The sequence below is a fragment of the Anomalospiza imberbis genome, chromosome 1, assembly GCF_031753505.1.
Source record: "Anomalospiza imberbis isolate Cuckoo-Finch-1a 21T00152 chromosome 1, ASM3175350v1, whole genome shotgun sequence".
In the NCBI taxonomy this organism is placed as follows: Eukaryota; Metazoa; Chordata; class Aves; order Passeriformes; family Viduidae; genus Anomalospiza; species Anomalospiza imberbis.
Window position 1 is genome coordinate 118,200,967 of NC_089681.1, and position 20,678 is coordinate 118,221,644.

Genomic DNA, 20,678 nt, shown 5'->3' on the forward strand with positions numbered 1-20,678 from the left:
TTTGATAAGTCCATCTCTGTGGCATTTAACACTTTGATCTTGGAAAGAACCTAAACTCGTGCTTAAATAGTAAAGGTGTTCTTGAATTCCAGATTTAAAACTCTTGCAGAATCATATTTATCCTCCAGTGTTCTGTCTTTGAGTTGAAGAGCATAATCTCCTTTTTTGAAGATCAGGACATTTTATTTTTTCTGTTAAAGATATAATTAAGGGACTCTGTTAATTTGTCTGTGATTTTTTTTTTCTTTTTATTTATAAGAAGACACGAATAAGACTGCATTTGGAATTGATACTGTGAAACTCATAATGGTTTCCTTGTAATGGAGGTTTTAGATGGGGAGCAATTTCCAGTAACATTGAATTTATCTATTTCTGGCTTTTTAAACTACATCCACATATGAACAATTGCAGACTTTTGAGGAAGCCAACAGAAATATTTGCCTTGGCATCATTAGTGAAGCGAGCTAGTTTCAAGGGAAGTGTAGGTTTTAATTAACTAGCTGAGCTGACTTATATCAGCCAGTTTCAAGGCCAAGTGAAATACAAGACAGGCACTCTGTGAACCTGCTGGTGGGCGAGCAGAACGTGTGTATGGATGTTCTGGCAAAGTCAGGTTTGAGTCTGGGGAACCTCTGTGTTGGCAGTTTACCCCAGTGTGATCTTGCACAAAAAGGTGAGATTATCATTAACATCTCCAAGTGACTTGTAAGTCCTTGGTCCTTGCAAATATGTGCTTTTAAAATGCTTTTAAAATCCTTTGCAGGGCTGTTATTTTCATTACATTAAGGGCATTTTGTTACTCTTTTGGAGATTAAATCAAAATGGAAATAAGGCCCTTGGGTTGGCAAGGGGAGTTTTGCCTTTTTGCTTTTTTTGTAACCACTTGGTAAAAAAATGATATGACTTACAGAAGACATATTTTTCAAATATATTGTTTGTTAGGCTGAAATTTGTTCCCTAATAATCACCCCCACACTCAATTAGCATAGTACCTCCTATGACAAAGGTGGATAAAAGGATAATTATCAGCCATAAAGAAGCTACTCAGGTTGTTGGTGGGTGAAATCTCTTGGAGGATTACAGCTACCAAAAAATTTTGACAATCCAGCCACTGCATTTGTAAGTGAGTAGGGATTCATGTCTCCTTCTTTAGGCACCTGGACTTCTGTCAGTCTTGACCTCAACCTCTGCTTTTGTTAAATGGTGGCAGGGTGGGGTTAAAACAGGACTGGCCAGTTCATATTTGAAATGTTGAAGAGCAGTATAATTTTTACCACCTTTAGGTTATTATCTTTCTTCTGAGACTCTCTTTACCACTTTGCTAGTGGTAGTGACCTTTCCTGGTCTGTGTAAGAAGAAAGCTTGTGGTTGTAAAATAATGCCACTGGAATTTGTTAACATTTTGTAAGGTGAAAAGTGATCTTTCACAGTGATTTAAAACCAGAGCTCTTATGAAGGTGAAGTTGCTTCTAATAACTTTCGTGTATCTTGTAGAGTAAAAACTTATTGCTGCATTATATACAATGAAGATGTGGTATGTATTTTTGTGCAGAAATATTAATGTAGAACCAAGTTATATAATTGAAGACTGTGCTTATACAGGATATGTATGCCTTTGTTTATTATTTGCTCTCTTTAAAATACTTTGCCAGGTTAGGATTTTGCAGTGCTTTCAGGCTGCAAGTTATTTCTGTGTAGTGAGGTGATTTAGTAATCGTAGCATGCTTCAGTAGTCAGTGATTTATTTTGTTAGAACATACTCCACAGAAAATGCCTGGCTTTGTGTGAACAGTTCAAAGATGGCTCAGTGCAATTTATGGTCTCTCAGCCTTAATTATACACTCATACTGCTTGTCTAGTTGTCCAGTATGAAGCAGGTTGTGCATGTGAGAAATTGGAGGGGTCTAATCCTGCAGATGACCGAGTAATTCTGTCTCTCTTATGGATGTTAGCATCCACACTTCAGTCTTTCAAATAGTGAGGTGCTGGGATGCAGAGCAAAATGCTGGAGTAGTTAGTGTAAGATAAAAATTTTATTTTAATAATATTTCATTTTAAAAAATACAAAAAATCTGGTACCATAGTAAATGAGGAGGACATAGCTTAAAAAATTCTCACAGCATTACAGAAAGTAATTCTTCCCACTGTGGAATGAAATCAGTGGCACGTAATGTTTATAAGAAGAGACAAGCAATGAAGGCAGCTAATGTACAGCAGCTGGCAACTTGTTCTACCGGATTTAAGGTGTTACTGCAAAACCAGTGAAGTAGTGAGTCTTGGATAACCCTTGTTAATTCAAGAAGTGAGGGAAGCTAGTTAATGTTAATCAACCAGTCCCCTCAATTTCTGGAGTAGTTTTTGTGTGTGTGCTGGATATTTTTCTTACAAGAAAGGGAACTCAGATCAGCCTTATGTTATATTGCTTAAATATTTTCAAGAAGAAATTTGCCATTTGTGAGTGTTTAAACCATTATAGGTGCCTGTTTGGAAACTATTTAGGCTACATTTGGCTGACTTTGACCTGTCTATGTGAGTTTGAAGAAATATTGACTAAACATGTAACGTTATACAGGGCCATTTTTTTGAGATTGACAACAGATTTTTGTCTCCCCTGCTCCTCATTCCCGAGTCAGATTAAGTGAGAGTGTTGGCTGATGCAGAACATCCTGGTCAGTGGGGCAGCACATGTTCAAAGACATGCTTTGGGCAGCATGTGTGGTATTAGAAAACATTGCTAGTGTCTGTATGAATGTGCTTAGGCATGAGAAAAGCAGAGTGCTGGAAATCCAGGCTTGAAGGTTCAGCATCAGAGAATACTGCTGTTTAATCTCACTGTAGATCTACATGCTATTCCTTAAAAAGGAAAGGGGAAAAAAAAAGCACTAACTACTGGGTTTTCTTTTATCAAGTTTGAGATGGTTGTGATCTTTTTGTAGTTGTTAAAAATGTATGTTCACTCTGCTCAAAAAAGTGCTAACTAACATCAGGAATGTAAGCAGAGACTGCCTAAATTGGAAGTTAAATACAGTAAAGGGGGGGGAGGGACCAGGCTGGGGCCAAAGGGAAGAGGGCAGTCCAGGGAATGAATTGCATCTATGAGCAGTCCTGTGGTACAAGAGTGCACAAGTGGTTATCAGCATCTCCATGGAAGTTTTAACTTGTTCTTATGTTGGGACATTTTGAGAGGGGAGCATAACAGAAAGCAGTAGAGAGCAATGGAGGCCGGGATATAGGAAGAATTGGAGTTAGAAAGGGGCAGGAGAGAGGAAAGGCACTGTCTGAGGCTGGGCAGAGGAAGAGGGAATGGAGGCAGAAAGGAATGGAGTGGTGGCATTTTTAGACAGTGAGAAAAAAGCTGGCAGTGGTGGGCTAAATGTGTATGTGCTTGGATAGCACAGCCATGCATGTTTTAGGTGGATGCCGAGGGGCTGCCAGTGTGCCCCTTCATGCCCCTCAACTGGGGAAAGACTGTGCCAGGGCCCCAGGGCTGCTGCCACCTGTGGCACAGCATGTCCAGTTTTTCCGCTCTTCTGCTCTTCTCTGAGGGCATTACCATGGCCCCAGAACAAGTTTATGTGGGGTTTTTTTTTATATTTTAGCTAAGGAAGACCCAGCAGTGTTACATGTAGTTCCTGCTGCAGTGCAGAGGTGAATGCAGCATTCTCATGACTGGCAACCTAGCACCTGGTTGCAAGAGGAATAAAAATGTGTCAAGCATTCTAAGTGCTAAATTCATACAAGATTTTTTTTTTTTTCCCATGGCTTGGATTATTTTGTGGAATTGGTATATGCAGCATAATTGACTTTAAAAACATGTGAAGTCTGATACGTGGAGGGGGAATGGATAGATAGATCTAATAGAATTTGCATTGTGTTCCTCGTGTGACAGGCAGCACCTACTGAGAAACAGGAGTCTGCTTTCTCCGGGTGCCAGCAGGCAAATTGTTCTCTGCTTTGATAACACACTCCTACAAAAGTTATAGGGCTTTTGGTTTTTGTCTTGTGTTTTCATCTTCAGCTGATGTTATGGGGAGCCGCTGGCAAGCTGTGGGAAGGGTGGTAGACTCTCCATTAGAGTCTTTCCTTGTCCTCTCCCACAGATAACGTGCAGCATTCTGATGTAAACCAGCCGCAATTTTGTCTCCTTCAGTCACAGAAACTGTTGTTTATAGGTGGAGGTTAATCCTATTTAAGAACTGGATTAGCAAAGACATAGTCATTTAACCACAGATGCCTGAACTTGGGTTGCAGCTGATACCTTAAGTTTTAGCTTTCACATTTTTCAGATTCTGTACTGCCTTAGTGTGTGACTCTGAACTTCATAAAAAGTATTAGCGAGTTGTCTTCACAGTTTAGTTGGACAAAACAATCCTTTTCCAGGCCAAGAACCAAGGACACCATTGCAGCTTCAGGCCCAAAAATTAGAAACAACAGCCAGTTGAGGAGAGCAATTTGGGAGGATGGGACTTCATACCCTGAAACTGTAATTGGACAACTAACCCCAATATGTAAATGGACCAAAACTTATAAAAGTGTGAAAACTTGTGACCAGTTGTCCATCTTGGGTCCATCTTGGGTAGAGCCATGACCGGGCTCTTGTACTGCCCAAGGTGTATCCTTTAAAGGCCTTTCAATAAATACCTACTTTATTCCTTAAACTCTGTCCAGCCTCTGTTCCAGGTAGCCTCTGTAGGCATCACAGCAGTTCTCAGATAGTCCTGGCTGGGATTAATGCCCTGCAGACATTCTGCATCGAGACAGTTCCATGGCAGGCTGTGCACCACCGAGGTGTAAATCTAAGAGAGCTCACCATGTCAGGAGATGTATGCTTGGCTTGCTAAATGATGGTGGGTTTTATAGAAACAAAGGCGAGTGTAAGATCTGTGTATGCTGTGTGAACCTAACTTCCTCAGAGAAGTGAATTAGACACCATGCTAGATCACTGATGTCTTTGGTTAGCTTCATAAGGAGTGTGATGTGCTGGCAATTGCTGCAGAATTTCCCCAGGCACCAGCAAGATCTTTTTCTCTTAACAACAGGCTTGGGTTTGCTGGGTGGCTTGGAACTTGCACTTTTATCCCTCTTCACTGAACTTTAATAGAGTTATTTATCTCTTCAGGGATATATTGATAAAGGCATGTTAGCAAATCCTGCAGCCTAAGTTGTGCAGGAGCAAGTGTAAGGAGAAAGATTAGGATCAGTCTGACCTTTGGGAGGCAGACAGGAGATTCCCTTCTTGAATAAAGACATTATCTGCTTCTGCAGTGGTGTGACAAATATACCAACCCTCAAGCACCATCCCCATTCAGATCAGTTAAAAATCTTCCTTAAGGCCCAGCATCAGAGACAGATTTTGAAACAATTGTATCATGTTTTAAACCCCACAAAAACCACCAAAAGCGACTGATCATGTCAAACTAATGTGCTCATCAAGATAATGAGTTTTTAAACATAAACGATGCTTAAAGCTGTAGGAGCAAGCAAGAACAGTCCAAAATATGGGATTTGCTTGAAGTGCCCCACACGCTCCCCCCTCACCAAACACAACGTAGATGGTTCTATGAAATAAAAGATGAATAGCAGCAGTGCTGTGGGGACCCATTTGGTAAAGACAGTTTTTATTCTTGATAGTTAAAACACAGAAGTTACACACAGAATTGCTTTTCAAGTAATGCATAAAATGTGCTGTTAATGACTATAGTAATCTGCACAGGCAGGATGCACACTTTCCATTGGGAACTTTTGAAGACTATTTATGCTCAGCTCTTAAAGGTGCCAATCAACTATGCAGAGCAAAGTTGTGTTTGAAACTTCAATATAACTCTGGGTTATATTGAAGAAAACTGCCTAAACCATGAACATACTCCCTTGGCTTTGGTTTCAAAAATTCAAATCAAAACTCCTTTGTTAGATAAAAGCACAACTTAACTGCAAAGGACAATGGAAATGGTGATTGAAAACATATTTTTTCATTTGAGTGATAAAGTTAGCACTTGAGGGAATTTGGATGTGTTTGCTTTGGGGCATCTGGTGGGCAGTGCTCTGCTTGGCAAGCATTTTGCTTCAAGAGCATTTTTGTATGACTTTTCTGATTCAGAGCTTCAGAAAATAATCTGTAGAGAAGGGAGAGAACAAAACTCAGAAATGCAGGAGAAAAGTCTCAAGACCCAACAGAAGAGATCTAATCACTCTTGGAACATCTTAAAATGTTAAAATAGCTACATTAAAAAGAAGCAAGCTTGAGCCATTTAACACTCTAAATCATGGAAAGCAGTGAAAACTAGTATTTATGAGGGGCATTGTGAAAGCTAGTGTGACAGTTGGAAATTACATCACTGTTGATGTTTCAAATTCTTGCGTAAAGTAATGCAATACTGTGTTTATGAATGAATGAGCGAGGGATGGAGCTGTGCTAAGTGTACTCTATAGATAAACTGGGTTGAGCCATTTCATATCTCTTGTGTCCACTTAGGTTATTTCACCGTTCAGTCCCCTAATTTCAGTGTAAATGCACAAAGCTCAATTCTATGTATTTCTTTATTCCAGATACAGACCCACGTGTATTAGAAAAACAAGAACTTCAGCAGCCAACCTATGTTGCTCTAAGTTACATTAACAGGTAAGTGTGGTTATTTTTCAGGTATAACTGATCTTGGTTTGTGCAATATATATTCTACCAAAATGGCATGCTTATGGATGCACTTTTGTTTTGCATCATGGGATATGATACTATCATAACACCTGTTTTGGTAAAACAGTTGATTTAAAATTTAACTAAATTTTTAATGACTTTTACACAGGGCACATGCAGCCCTTCAGCTGTACTGCTCAAATACTTAGGAATGAGGTTTTAGCTTTTGATGTTTTAGCTAAGTCTCATGCCAAACAAGATAATTTTTCTTGGCTTAGTTTTCTATTTTATTGTACTTCACACAAGTGAGTAGAGAAAGATTTCACTTACGATTGAAAAAAAGCTCTATCTGATAGAAGTTCAGTATATAAGCGAATTTTTTACAGAACTTCAGAAGTTTTTCAACCACAACGTATATCTTTTAAAATCTTGCTTACCAGCCCTGTATAACATAAACTTGAAAGCAATTAAGAAATTAAATCATTTTTAATGTACTTTTCTAAGTAACAGTGCCCCAGCTTTTCAGTTATTGACTGATGGTGGTACTGAAACCTCCAGGGTATTCCAGCATAGATTATTGCTTTTTATACATAGAAGACCGATTTACTTTTTTAGTTTTGCTGTCTAGAGGATGAGCTACAAGCTCATAACCCTGTAAGCTTGGAAGATTAACCCAAGATTCAGTTTAGCATAGACTGAGTTGATTCAAACTCTCATGGGTTACGCAAAATTTTTCTTTATAATTCTACTTTGTTTTTAAAATGGGGAAAAGTGAGACAAAAGCAAAAACCAACAAACTTTTAAAAACACAGAAATCAACTGTTTGACTTTTTATAATGTTTGCTGTAGCAGAAAAGTGTCAGTGGGTGTGTGGGGGAAGAATATTTCAAGGTATGGAAGCAAGAAGTGGTGTTCACTTGGTGAAATGACTACATTTTCTCCACTACATGAGACTATGATTAAGAATAGCCAGTACTGACATGATTTCCTACTTGGCAAGTAACTCTTGTTCCTCCCGGAGACAGTCTGACTCCTAAAGCATATTTTGAAATTAGCCATGACCCTTTTTAACACTTAGTTCTGCTGATCTCATTTAATGTATAAAGCTTTTTTTTCCAATATGTAGGCTTGGTATGTTGTTGTACATGTTGGTATGTTTCCCTCTTTCCATCATAGACTTGGGTGTTTTCTCTTTTTGCTTCTGAGGTTATTTTACTTAATGTGAGAGAGGGGAAAGGTTTTGGGGTTTTTTTTAAATTATGGAAAAGCTGTTTTAAGACCACATACTTGGCCATGGGACTTGTTTTAAGACAGTGGGACTTGATCATCCAGTTTGGAATCAGACTACTTTTAAAGTAGTTTGAAAGTGATACCTAATCTAGATTTCATTATTTTGGTACCCTTTTTAAATAAAGTTCTGTGTGACTGAGACAGTTTTAGTTGCCACATAATTTGTACAAACTTTCTTACCCTGTCATTTCTGAAAAGTAATTCTGGAGAACTGAACTGTGTTGTTTGTACAGTAAAAGTGAATCTGAATTGACTTGTGCTTGAACCAACTGCTATTTAGTTGCTCTTTTAGTTGTATTTTATTTTTTTCCAAAGTGCTAGCATCTTTCATTGAACCACCTGCTCTATGCAACTCAAGCTCTTGAGGGAGCAGCAATATCCATTACAGTACGAGACATGCCTTTCTATTTCCCACTACATATGCCAGAGCTGAGTTCTGCTTTGTTGTCCCAGGCTATGAACTCAGATTTTGTAGCCTAATACATGTCATAAACATGTTGCATACTGTTAGATATCAAACACCAGATACTGCTGCACTTTTTTTAAACTCATGCTTTTATGGCTTCCAAGTGGAACTGAACTTAGCTCAGTTCCTGCTGTGAGTTACAGACCTTAAAAACCATCTTCCTCTGCAAGTTTGTATATTCAATATGTTCTGTGTGGGCCATACGCTCTTGTGGAGCCTGGGAAAATAGGGACAGCTGATTCTCAGGGACTGCCAAAATTGTACGATAAGATGTACATTAAATATATGTCGTGGTAGAAAGATTAAATGGGTGTGCTTTATGCTCTGCCCATTGCCCTGTTCTATGGTGGCTATTATGAGCTAAAACAAAACATAAATCTGGGTTGTCTGGCTTGATAGCTGGGAGGATAAAGTATCAGTAAAACAGATAGTAGAAAGGGAAGGGTACTGGAGTCTCTGTTTACAACTTGAAACATACTCTTGTTTCCATTTCCCTTCTATCCCTAGTTATTTTCTCAGGCATATTATTTTGGCAATACTGTTTGAGCTCTGAAGTTCTGAGACAGCCCTCAGATTGTGGATGTTTAAATCGGTAAGGCTCCAACTCTTTCTCCGCTGGAGATTTACTGCCATTACAGCTTTCAGTAACTACACACAGATGCTGGTTCCATAGTGTGTGATCCTCATGTAGACAGATAACATTCCTTTTAAAACGGGTGGACAAAATATAAATTATAGGTCATAATGGTTTGTTACTGCAACATCAAACACTTCCATCAGACACTGAATTGCCACAAATCCCTTTCTCAGACAAAGTTTAGTGTAACCTTAATGCAGTCCCCAGTATTGATGGCTATTCCCTGCTTTCTTCTGCTTTGGTTTCTTAGAAGTCAGAATTGGAATCAATAAAAGACACACTACAACCAAAGCAGATGCAGTTAATCTGTTTCCGTCCTATAAATGCAGGAGAGGTTTGTCTGCAAGGAGTTCAATGGTGCTACTACAAGAATGGAATACTGGCTGTGATCTGTCAGGAGTAGTTGCAAATGAGCACTTGGGCCAACATCCTACAGTACTTTCTAGAGGCATTTCCTTTGTAGATGGGTCAAGACACCTTTATATTTTGTATTGCATTGAAATGCAGTAGTTAGCCACAGTGATTAATATTGCTTATACTGCTACTTAAATGCAGGCTTTATAGCTTTAAGTTAATAATCCTGACTACGAATCTTGCTTGGTATTCATTCAATCTACATAGCATTGTTTATGCCTCTGAGTGTGTTAGTCTGGGTCTTTAGAGGTGGTGGCTCTCAAGGTTGCTCTGTTACCTGGCATTGCAGCATACAGCCAAGGCTTTTAGACTGGAGCAGTCTGATGGAGAGAGACTTCTCAGTATTCTCATACATGAAAGTTTCTTTCCTGTGCATACTGCTTGTTACCTGTTAATGAGGAAAGCAGCTGTTGTGGGAATGTTTGGGCTTTTTAAAGAACAGCAAACCAAACATACCAATATTAGTAGCACAATTGAGAAGACAACAGAGGCATACAAATAATTCCTTTGTCCGAAAAGGTAATATTAAAAAAATGTTTATAATAAAAAAGTTTTATTCCCAATTTAGTGAATGAAAAATTCTTTACAATTAAGTTTTAATGGAGGTATTTCAACTTTTAGATTGTAAGTATCAGAAATAGGAAAAAAACATAAATTATTGGAGTAAATTCCTTTCACCTTGATTATGAAGGGTGGGAAGTGCCATAGTAACAATGCTTATTGGAAACATATACCATAAAAAGAACAATTAATTCTGTATTTATTACAATTTCCATGAAATACATTTTTCTTAAATACAGTAATTGCTTTGTTTTAAAAAGTTTCATCCAGGTGGGGAAAAAAGAAAACTAGTATGCATCTACAACTGAAACTAAGCAGTCATAATTATATACTGTTTCTGCTTCAAATTGCATAACAGCTATATTAGGAAATTGTTGAAAATAAAGACTGTTGTAATCTTAAGGTCTTTTAAAATCTAGCAAAATACTTTAATTATGTTAACCCCAGGTTCTTTTTAACAGTGTTTTTCTATTCATAATTGACATCATAGAAGAAGGGTTACATAATAAAATATGTTTTAAGTATCAATCCTGAAAGCAGTTAGAGCACACTGGTGAGAACGTTTTCGGTGTTGCCTGTGGGCAGTCTGTTGAATGAGTCTGTTGAATGTCTATAAAGTTCATTCTCATGCACAACTGGGAGCAAAAATTAAACCTGTGATCAAAATTGGATGTCATTCTTAGATGAAGAGCCCAAGATTATCCTTGCACATCTCTGAACTAATCTAACATTTTCGCTCCTCTTTCTAGATTTTGTTTTTAACTAGCAAGATTTTGCATCACTGTTACCATTGTAAATTCCTAAAGGCTTCAGGCATCTCATCTCCCCCCATTTCCCTTTTATTTCACCTGTCATTGACTTCTCAAGACAAAGTTTTCTTACTTTGCCTCTTTTTTTTAATACCATGAGAAGTAAAATCAATAATTTCTGTGAGCATATATATTTGTGAAAGAAATAAATTGCATGTAAAGTTCTGGCCACTGCAAACTCTCCCTATGCTTTGTCCAGCTCTCTATTTCTGGTTCTACTGCTATTACCTGTTTATTCCAGGAGCAAAACAGCCAATACCATAGGATTTAATGACTGTTTGAAAGTCGTTTCGAAAAGTGGCAAATTTTTCGGTAGTGTCATATTTAGTATGCACTATGTTACTAATGCAGTAACAAGAAGGATGGTTTTGGATTTGAGGCAATGCACTTTGACTACATCTGTGGAGTTTTGTTGCCTGGAATCAGAAGAAAAACTTTAGCAAATAATATTGAAGTGGTAATATAAATAGCTGTTCTTTAATGAAAGCTTTCAGGTGCACAAAATACAGGAATGTGCACATATTGCAGAGGATTTCTATGATTTTTATAAGGTTAATTAATTAGTATATCTAGCCAGTACAACCAATAAGGGACCAGTTGCCCCAGCAACCCACCCTTGGGTCTGCCCCTTGGATTTGCTCCAGGGGGCTCCTTGCCCTATATCTTGTTATGTCTCTGAGATGCTGGTGTAAAACAAATGTCCGTCTTAGAAGTTCTTGAGAATAAGACTAAACAGAAGTTCAAGAATGTGTTAGAAAGGGTTAGCTATGGTTCTAAAGTGTGAGAAAGGCTGAGAAAGTGTTAAAAACTATACAACTATATATTAAAAATCTATAAAATGACAAATATATGAAAAAGCTAAAAATCTTTGGGCATTAGTTTCTTAGCAGAGCATCCAAATCATGTGATACTGAAATATATTGCATTTTTCTTGTGGTTCAGCCCTGAGAAATTTTTCTATGAGCAGTAGTTGCATAAGAAGCCAATGAAAGACTCTAGCCTCTTGGAAGTCATAGCCCATGGCTGGATGTGCCATCAAAGTGCTCTATCAAACATTTTCTCACCAGCAGTGAAAATCTTGTTGCTTCCTTTTTTTCTAAAAGCACAAGCATTATGTTGTTTGAGTAATTTGTGGGAGACAATTCAGTTTTGCCCCTTTGATTCCCTAAGATTGTTTTAATCCTAAGACTGTTGCTTATCTTGGGGTAGGACATAGCTTCTCTTCCTGGCATTTCTCCTCCTTGCCTTTTGATGCCTGTGTGCCATCACTGTAATGGCTGCTGGGGCACAGTTTGGAACAAAAGTCGTGAGCCTGAAGAGAAGTGTGTTTGTTTCTCCTTGCTTGCCATCATAATAAATACTTTTGCAGAAGGCATGTGGAAAGTGAAACAATTCTGAAACGGTGAGCATCTTTCTCTAAAATAACTATTCCCTGCATCATTCACCTGATAAGCAGTAGATCAAGTTTCAAGTCTTTCTAATTCAGGCACGATATTTCCACTTTGAAGTTGTATCATTGATAGTATGGGTTGAGACATGCTACCAATAAATACATAAAACCCCTTAAAATTGATATTTTTTAATCTCAAAATAGTTAATTTGATTTTTGAATGAATAAAAAGCAACATTTTTTTAAAAAAAGGTATAACAAAGAGCCATCCTAACTTTTTTTGGTATAGCATACACTGTCTTAAATCTCATGCCATGATATAGAAACAGAAGGGTAGAGACAAGGGAGACTTTTCCATTTCAGGAATTCTGTTGTAGATGGGAACATATGAGCCTGTGAGTCTGTAGAAGTCTTGCTGTATCACCTGTTGAGCCTTGCTACGTTTTATAGTGCCTACTACCAAAGTTCTTCCTCTTTGTCTTAAAATTTACCTTTTCCTTCCCATAACATGATACTGTCTCATTTGAATTGAATATCTCGGCTTTGTAGAAGTGCAGTGATTCCCTTGAATTGTTGCTTCTCATCACGTTGAAGGTGCATGCCAATGCTTCCAGTAGCTGCTGAATTGAATGCATGTGACAGGATACAGAAATAAAAGGATCAAAGTAACATGTCAATTGCCAGATAATATTTTTCTGGGTAAGCCTATTTTAAGTTAACAGTGACCAAGTAGATCATATGGTTTTATTCATGTAGCCATATCTTTATGCTCTGCTATTTGACTTGTTCTGGAGATGGAATAAGACAAACTTCAGATGATAATTCAAACAAGATGTGCAGAAATGAATGATAGTTAGGGTAAGGGGAATGCCTTTTGATTTGGAAGGATTTATGCAGATGACTTTGTTTTCTCTTTCTCTTTTTACCAGTTTCAAGCTAAGCAAAGCTGAAGATTTATATGATGTACAGCTCTTCTATTTCATGTCAGCAGTAAAGATCAAAAAGCTGATTGGCACTTTAAGGAAAAGCCTTAATGACATGCCTTGAAATCAAATTACGTGGTGAATTTAAACATAGGACAGTGAAAGAATGTGTCTTAGTTGTGGGGTTGATTTTTTTTTTAATTGAGAGGGAATTAGCTTTCTTATGGTAATTTTTCTGTGCAAGACTCAGGGTTTTTCCTTTCCTTTTCCACCCCATGAATCTCAACTGAAAGAAGCATTGCCAAGTCAGCATCATTTCTTGCAAGTGAATGTGTGCACACACCTCTGTGTAATTCAGTTACCAAACGCTAGAGCTGTCAATATAAGTCCTCAAGATTTTCAGGATTCTTGTCTCTATTGCTATTTCTTCTTCTTTTGTCAACGTGGCATGCCAAAATTGATGAAAAAACCATCTTGTCTTCCTGGCACTGGTTTTTGTCTTGGCCAGTTCTGTTTCAATTCCCAGCTTTCTGCATAGGTCTCTTGCACAAGTCACTGCATTTAGCGAAGGGGAAGGAGAAATACTTTATTGTCTCTTGCTTTAAAAAGGAGGGCATTTCATTTCTGTGATGTTTAAATTTGACCCTGAGCAGTAGTAATGGTCTCAAAACAACAGTGTTTTGGCTGCACAAAAAACTGTATTCAGATATTTTGCTGTCAGCTGTGTGGGCTAATAAGGCTCTCAGTATCTATTTCTCTGTGGCGTACCACTATAAGGTCCTGATTCTTACTAGACTCTGGTAATAACATGTGTTCATTCTTTATATTGCAGGTACTTAACATATTAGCAGAGCTATTTGGAAAATACATTAACGTGCCCAGTTTCAGATCCTCTGCAGAAATAAGAACTTGGAGAAACTATTATGCTTTGATTTACAAATGAACAATGAGCAAAAATTTTACAATTGTGATTAGTTTTCTTTTCAAATACAATCTGATTTAAAATGGCTGAAAGGAGTGGCTGTTCTTCCTGTCTCTTCCATTTAGAAAAATGGCCGACATATACAGCTAGTTACCTCCTATCCTGGTACATTTATTTTCTTTAAATCACCATCAACAACAACAACAAAACATTACGTGCACAGGAGAAAATTACAGACTGAGTAGATAACTTCTTAGGAAAGGTTCATTCTGTCCAGTGTTTTGCTAAAAGCTTGTCATGACAATCTTAGCTACATGTGATGACTTGCAGATTGGTAAATTTGCCTTCCCTGGAATCCCAAGGCAGCCCAGACTAGCTGCTGGTAATTTTCATTGTCTGCGGCCTGATTTTTTTATGAACCTAAAATTTACTTACCACTGACCTTGTGTACAAAAGTAGCTGTGCTTCTTTGTCTAATTTCATTGATTTTTTAAAAGTAACTATTTCATTGTAAAGCTGCCTACTTAGAATTGTTACAAAAAAGCACTCATAGGATTAATCTACAGAAAGCCTTAAAATTATATTTTCAAATACATTTGTTTGTTCAAAATACAAATTATTGAATTACTTTTTTTTTTTCCTATGTTAGCTTTTAGTTATGTGAGCACATTGTGCATTCTCAGATTCTTTCCAGTAGTGGATATCCCACTAATTTATTAAAATGCAACAAACCATATCCATAGATCCTAAGGTGTCTAAAGATGCTTGATGTTTTCCTCTCTTCTCCTTCATTCTCATTTTTGCATATAACACTTCCAGGTAAGGGCTCTTGCACGTCATTTGCAAAGTCTTGCTAGTATTCAGTGAGAGATGGGGCCTAGAAACATAAAGACCACGTAGCAAACAGAGTCGCAGCACAAGGCTTATACATTGTCGTAGACATTCAAAAGTAGGGCCACAATTTGGAGGTTGCATGCCAAGGCTGTCCAAGTCATGCTTTAGGGCAGCCTGTAGCCTAGACTAGAGATTAAGTGCAGATGAGAGAATATTCTTAGTGCTTAGAGAACTTGGCTCGTGAGGAAAGAACATTGATGTCATCTTCCGCTACATGAAACGTACTCCAAAGTGTTACTCTCAGCCTTAATTTTTATTAAATACGTTTGTGGTTAGGTTGACCTCTCAATTTGATTCTGAGCCAGAGAGAAAATTTTATATCCTGCAAAGATACATTCCTTATCCCACCACTTCCTCCGCAATACTCAAGCGTCCCGAGAAATGGAGACCAGGTGGAGAGCTTGACAGAGTTGGTTTCTTCTCTCATTGAGGCCAAGGGTGCATTTAGCAGGCCAGCCAGGGAATTTTCGAGTCCACCAGTAAAATACTTTTGAAAGATGGTTCTCCTAGGTCTGTGACTGGAATAGCACAGGTTATAGTAGTCTTCAAGCACCTTCAGTAGAGAGATGAAAGGAGCCTGTGTTGTGCAGTGGAATCCTGACTAGGTTTCATGCTGGAACAAAATGAAGGCCAAAACTGAAGCCATTTGAAAGCAACTGGTGGTTATGAAACATAAGCATGAAAGAGAGCAGTGAGGATATATGTTATGATAAAGAATTAGTGAAGCTGGACTGCCCTGATTGTGAGCAGGTGTTATATAGCAAAGGAACTTTTAATTTGATGACAGCAGAGGAAAGAAGAAAAGGTTCCTTTGGCTTTTGGTTTTCCTTTGGGGCTGCTCTCCTAAATTTGTAAAGTGCTGAGAGGAGGAAGCCCCGGTGTATCATCTATGATTTTTGTTTAATCTACCTAATTTTGCCAAGATAGTATTTTATCATGTAATCAGAAAATAATTTTTGACAGTGTAGAGACAATAGGCAAAACCATAGAGCTTACTGGATTTTTGTTATGAATGTAAAAACAGAGAAGAGATTGTTTTGATGTTGCCTTTGGATTTTTCTAAAATGTCTTGTCCAAAACTCAAACAGTGAAGACAATTTACAAGGCTGTAAAAGCAAGAACTTGCATGACAAAATAAAGTAAAACCCTGAAACTGGTGCAAATACATGGGTTTTTTTTCTGATGTACAGCTGTTGAATGTGTTTGTGAATAGGGGTGGACAGCTGCCTACTTTTGACCTCTGAAAGTCTAAAGTCTAATTCAGTGCACTTAAACAATAGTTGTGTATGTTACATATTACACATTGTTTAAGTAACTTATGTTGGATTATGGTGACCTGAAACACTCAAAAGGCTTGCTTGGCTCAGCAAACAAACACTATTAAAGGGAGGCTTTGTTTAATTAATTTGGCTCAGTTGCAGTACAATTAGTCAGGCTGATTTAGTACTTTCTGATTCTTGGTTTCCCCGAAGCAATACGATTTTGCAGACACTAGATTTCTTGTTCCAATTTTTCAGAGAACTGAGAAAGGTTTTCTTTCATTGTCAGTGTTGGGGGTTTGTTTATGGAGTGTTGTTGGTTTCTTTAAATCAGGCGCAAGTATTTTCCCAAGTGGTATATGAGGATACAGGCAGAGATGGAAATGATTACAGCAGTAATTCCATCTACAGGTGTAGATGGACTGCAGGGGTAGTCACTGCTGATTTGTCCTTGATTTATTGAGGAATTGCTGTGGGTTTGCCTTCCATGAGTGTTTCATATCTAGTAATTTCTAATTAGAGTAGCTTTTGTAACGTGTAAGCAAGACACTATAACAGAGAGGGATGTGGGTTGTGGATTCTGGATGGAGGTGCAAAAAAGGTGACTTGTTCCAAAGTTGCATATAAGTAACATTTCATATGTGCCACCATCAGTGCTGGGGATTGGCCAGATGCCTTGAACGAGCCTTTCCCAAGAATTTTTGAGCTGGGAATAGGCTGGATTTATTACTTGCTGTTATAGTGGGGATAGCAGCACCATTCCTCTTAACATCCAGTTCACCCATAGCTTCTGTGGTGGTGTCAACAATTTGTGGTAGTAAGTTCCACTGCTGCTACACACAATGTAAAGTAAATTTAACAAAACTCAAGGATTTGTTGAAAGCAGTTTCCTTCCCTGCAGTTGCTTCCAATGTGAAATATGCTTAATAAAGTGTTTAAAAACCTAGCCCAAAACATCACTGTTCAAGGTGGGTCAAAGCATTTATGTGTGACTTCCCTCTCTACTGTTTCTTATTTGACTTGCTCACCTGCCATTTCTAAAAGGTCAGTATTTAGGAGAAGTTGTGAAGCAATTTAAACCAGGTTAGTTGGGCAATGCTGTTTGCAAGAGGTAGCTGAACAGTTCCTGTCCTCCATGTAGAGGATTACCAGGGCTGATGCTGACTTTTTACCACAGAGCATGGGTATAAAAGCCTGGTTTGAATATTTCCAGCACAAAAACTTCCAGCTTATGCTTTTAATGTGATCTTTGGGATCTGACCAACTACAGAAATACTGTTACCAATGTTGAGATGGTAGAAATGCCCTGAATTATCACCCAGCACTATGTAGCAGCTCTTTAATAAAAAGAAAACCAAGCATATTACCATTTAAAATAATTAGGAAAATACCTCTTGCTAACTGTAATTCTCATAATCTTCTAAATATAGTGAAAAATGACATTTTGCGGGGGCTTTCAAGAACACGCAGGGGAGTACTTAGATTTCCTGTTCCCAATAATTCTCCCATGTAAAGTATATTGCCTTATATTTTTATAATTTTTTCTACTAATTTCTCTTGCACAGTGTATAGTAATAATGCTCTTAGAGGTTGTCCTTTGTTATTGCTGTTGTTTTTTGCCATTTAATGCAGAAAGCTGCAAAAAGGTTTGTAGAAACCCGTAGTGCGGTTATATAAAATTAATGTACTCTTCTTCATGCTAGTAAAAGAAACATACAATCAGTAGGTAAAGAACTTATAATATTTCTTTCACGCTCCATAAAGTGCAATCTAATTTGTTCTTATTGGCACCTAAGGTCCTGTGCACATAATTGTTCATTTGCATCATAGGTTTTAATGTTGCTGGTAGTTTTGATTTCACCCATATGGCTCAGTTAGAACAGTGTAACTCAGCCCAGCTAGGCTGGGGATTGTAGACAGCACCACTGCTCTGCTGGAAACCAACCTGCATCCCTTTCAGTGAGTAGGGATTTTGCTTTAGACTTAGGTGCAGTCCAGTAAGAGCCCTTGACTTCATTGTCTCGAAATCTGTTATAGGGAACTACCTGTCACAGTTTCTAATTGAATATTTCTACAAATCCCATGTGTATAAATGAGGAGTGACTTGTGAAAGATCAGAGTTGGCTATCTTCCTACCTGATTTAAAATTACGAATTTTTTTTTTCTTTAACGTATTTTTGTGCAGGAATTAAATCTAAAACTTAATCTAACATGGATTTTGCTTTAATTTCAGACTAAGAATTTTTTAAAATTCTGCTTACATGAAATGCAGTATAAAATTACAATCTACATGCCCTCCTAAAGATATTGTAAGTCTAGGCGCTTTTTTTTTTAATTTTAATTATTGGTTTAATATGATTGAGAAGTGAGGAAACATTGCCAGTAGTAAAAGCTTTATAGGAAAAGATGTGCTATATTCAGTGAGCTAGGCAATTACATGTATTTTGGCTTTGTATTCATGTGATCCATAAAAGATGTTCAGTTTCCTCGTTATTATTTTTTCTTTCCCATTGCTGCCTCAGTGATGGTAAATGCAGACAGAAAATACTGCTTCAGTAAAGTTTGGACTTCATTATTTCACATCCTGAATGTCTAAAAAACATGCTGGTGGTTTTGTGCACAGGTTGTGATGAAAAGGCTTAGTTTCTTAGTATATTATTGAGATGGGGAAAGAGAAGAACTATGGCACAGAGCTATTCCATCCACATTTCTTGAAAATAGTTTCTTGGCAGAAATTGTACTCAAGTAGAAGTCCATTACCATGAACAATTTTTGATTTGCAAGAGCAGTAATTGTATACATACTGCTTGTCAATGCATGTTCTTACATATGGTATAAAACGAAAACATCACTATCTGACAAGTTCTTCATTTTTGCTGATGTCCTTATTTCGTTTGAGGCATGGTTTATTGGGGCAGCATGTAGGGCAGAGTAAAACTTTCATGGTGAAACCTGAAACTGGATGAAATAAACCTGAAGGCTGGATCAAGTTCACAGGAACATTTGCTGAGGTTTCTAAGTCTGGGTTGAATTTGCAGCCAATCTGTGCTCACTTACTGTGCATTGAAAGAACCACAAGAAATGTATTGGTTTCATATGGTTTCAGCCTTCAGTAACTTCACACTACTGGTGACTTCAGTAAAAGTTGGTTGTTGCTTGCTCTAACTTCAGTGAAAGGGAACTGAGGCCCATGTCAAGTGTTGTAAAAAGTCAAGTGTAGTAAGTGGTTGGACAATGCCATCAACTAGGAATGTAGGAATGAGACAGAAAGCAAGAGACTTTGTGCTGCCAAAAGCACAAAGGAGAAAGGCAGATGTGGGCAGGATCTCCCATCACACTTGAGAAACTCCTACTTGGTCATTACTGAGCTACAGTACAAGTGCCAAGGATCAGACTGTGCATGCAGGGTGGGTCTTTTGTTGACAGGGAAGAGAAAACAAGGAAGGGCCAATTAGCATAAGTGAGGATGCTTCACCTTGTGGGTACAAACATGGGAGTTTCGTGGACGATGTCTTTCAGTCAGGGAAAGTCAAGGGAAAAAAGATTAATTGTGGGATAGAAGTATTTGAGGGAAGTAAAAACCTGGGTCAGCTTAGTTATGGGATGACTGAAACATACCAAGAAAGGAGAATTCAAGGGACACAATACACAAACTGAATCCAGGACAGGTTCTTCAGTGTAATGGTTGGGGGCCAGTATCTCATTTAACAGTTAGAGAAGGGTTATTTGAGGGTTATTTCTGGATCCTGATGAGTAGATGTAAAAAGAAGGCTTTCTGCTTTGAACTGGTGCTGGTAAATAAAGTCATCTGGCTGCTGGGGAGTCACTTAAAAACCTTGTTTGCTAATCCCCAGAAGATACTTGCTGAGATGGTGCTTGCAGCTCTCCCTTGTGAGCACTGTGTCACAGAAGAAGTTTGATGAATGCTTGAAGAAGTTTGAATCATTGGTATCATTCTTTGGATGAAATACCACTAACAAACTGATCCCTTTTTATTTCTCTGTCAACAATGCTGAAATAAATCAGCTAGCACTTGGAGTTGCTGAACTTTGGATTAAGTAGCAGTGTGGAAATATATTTGGCAAAAAAAAATCTAATGATAATAAAAAGCAATCTCCCAAGACATATGTAGGAAGCCTGGTTTCTGAAGTTCCAACATTCTTCTTGCCTGTCAGAATTGTGGAACCTGCTGGCCATTTTTTACTAAGCTTAGCAGTAGGGTAGAGGGTCTTCAAAGTTAGATAAATTAATCTAATCTTCATCTAATAAGTTGTTGGCTGGACAAGAAAGACCCAAATTAATGCTCTGGGTACTGAGGGAAAGGACTCAGGTGCTAAATGTTGTCTGGCAGTGCAGCTCTGGAGTAGCCTTAGCACATAAGAGTTTAGAGGAAGCCGGTTTCCATTACTTCTGCCGGTCATAGGCAATTTGTCTTGTGTCCATATCATCTAGTGGAAAACTCCCTGTGGCCTTGTGTTTGGC

At 38.0% G+C, this 20,678-nt stretch overlaps 1 protein-coding gene across 5 annotated transcripts in view; it reads left to right on the plus strand.

Annotated features, from left to right (window-relative positions):
- JAZF1 (JAZF zinc finger 1) overlaps positions 1-20,678 on the plus strand; it is a 187,074-nt gene that overhangs the window by 96,712 nt on the left and 69,684 nt on the right. For 3 of the 5 annotated variants that reach the window (XM_068208175.1, XM_068208225.1, XM_068208204.1), the window contains exon 2: positions 6,547-6,619. In XM_068208175.1, the coding sequence (XP_068064276.1) occupies positions 6,547-6,619 (73 nt within the window). Of the gene's footprint in view, positions 1-4,582; positions 4,869-6,546; positions 6,620-20,678 lie in introns of those variants that run through there. The other 2 variants (XM_068208186.1, XM_068208195.1) reach the window with 2 other exon arrangements.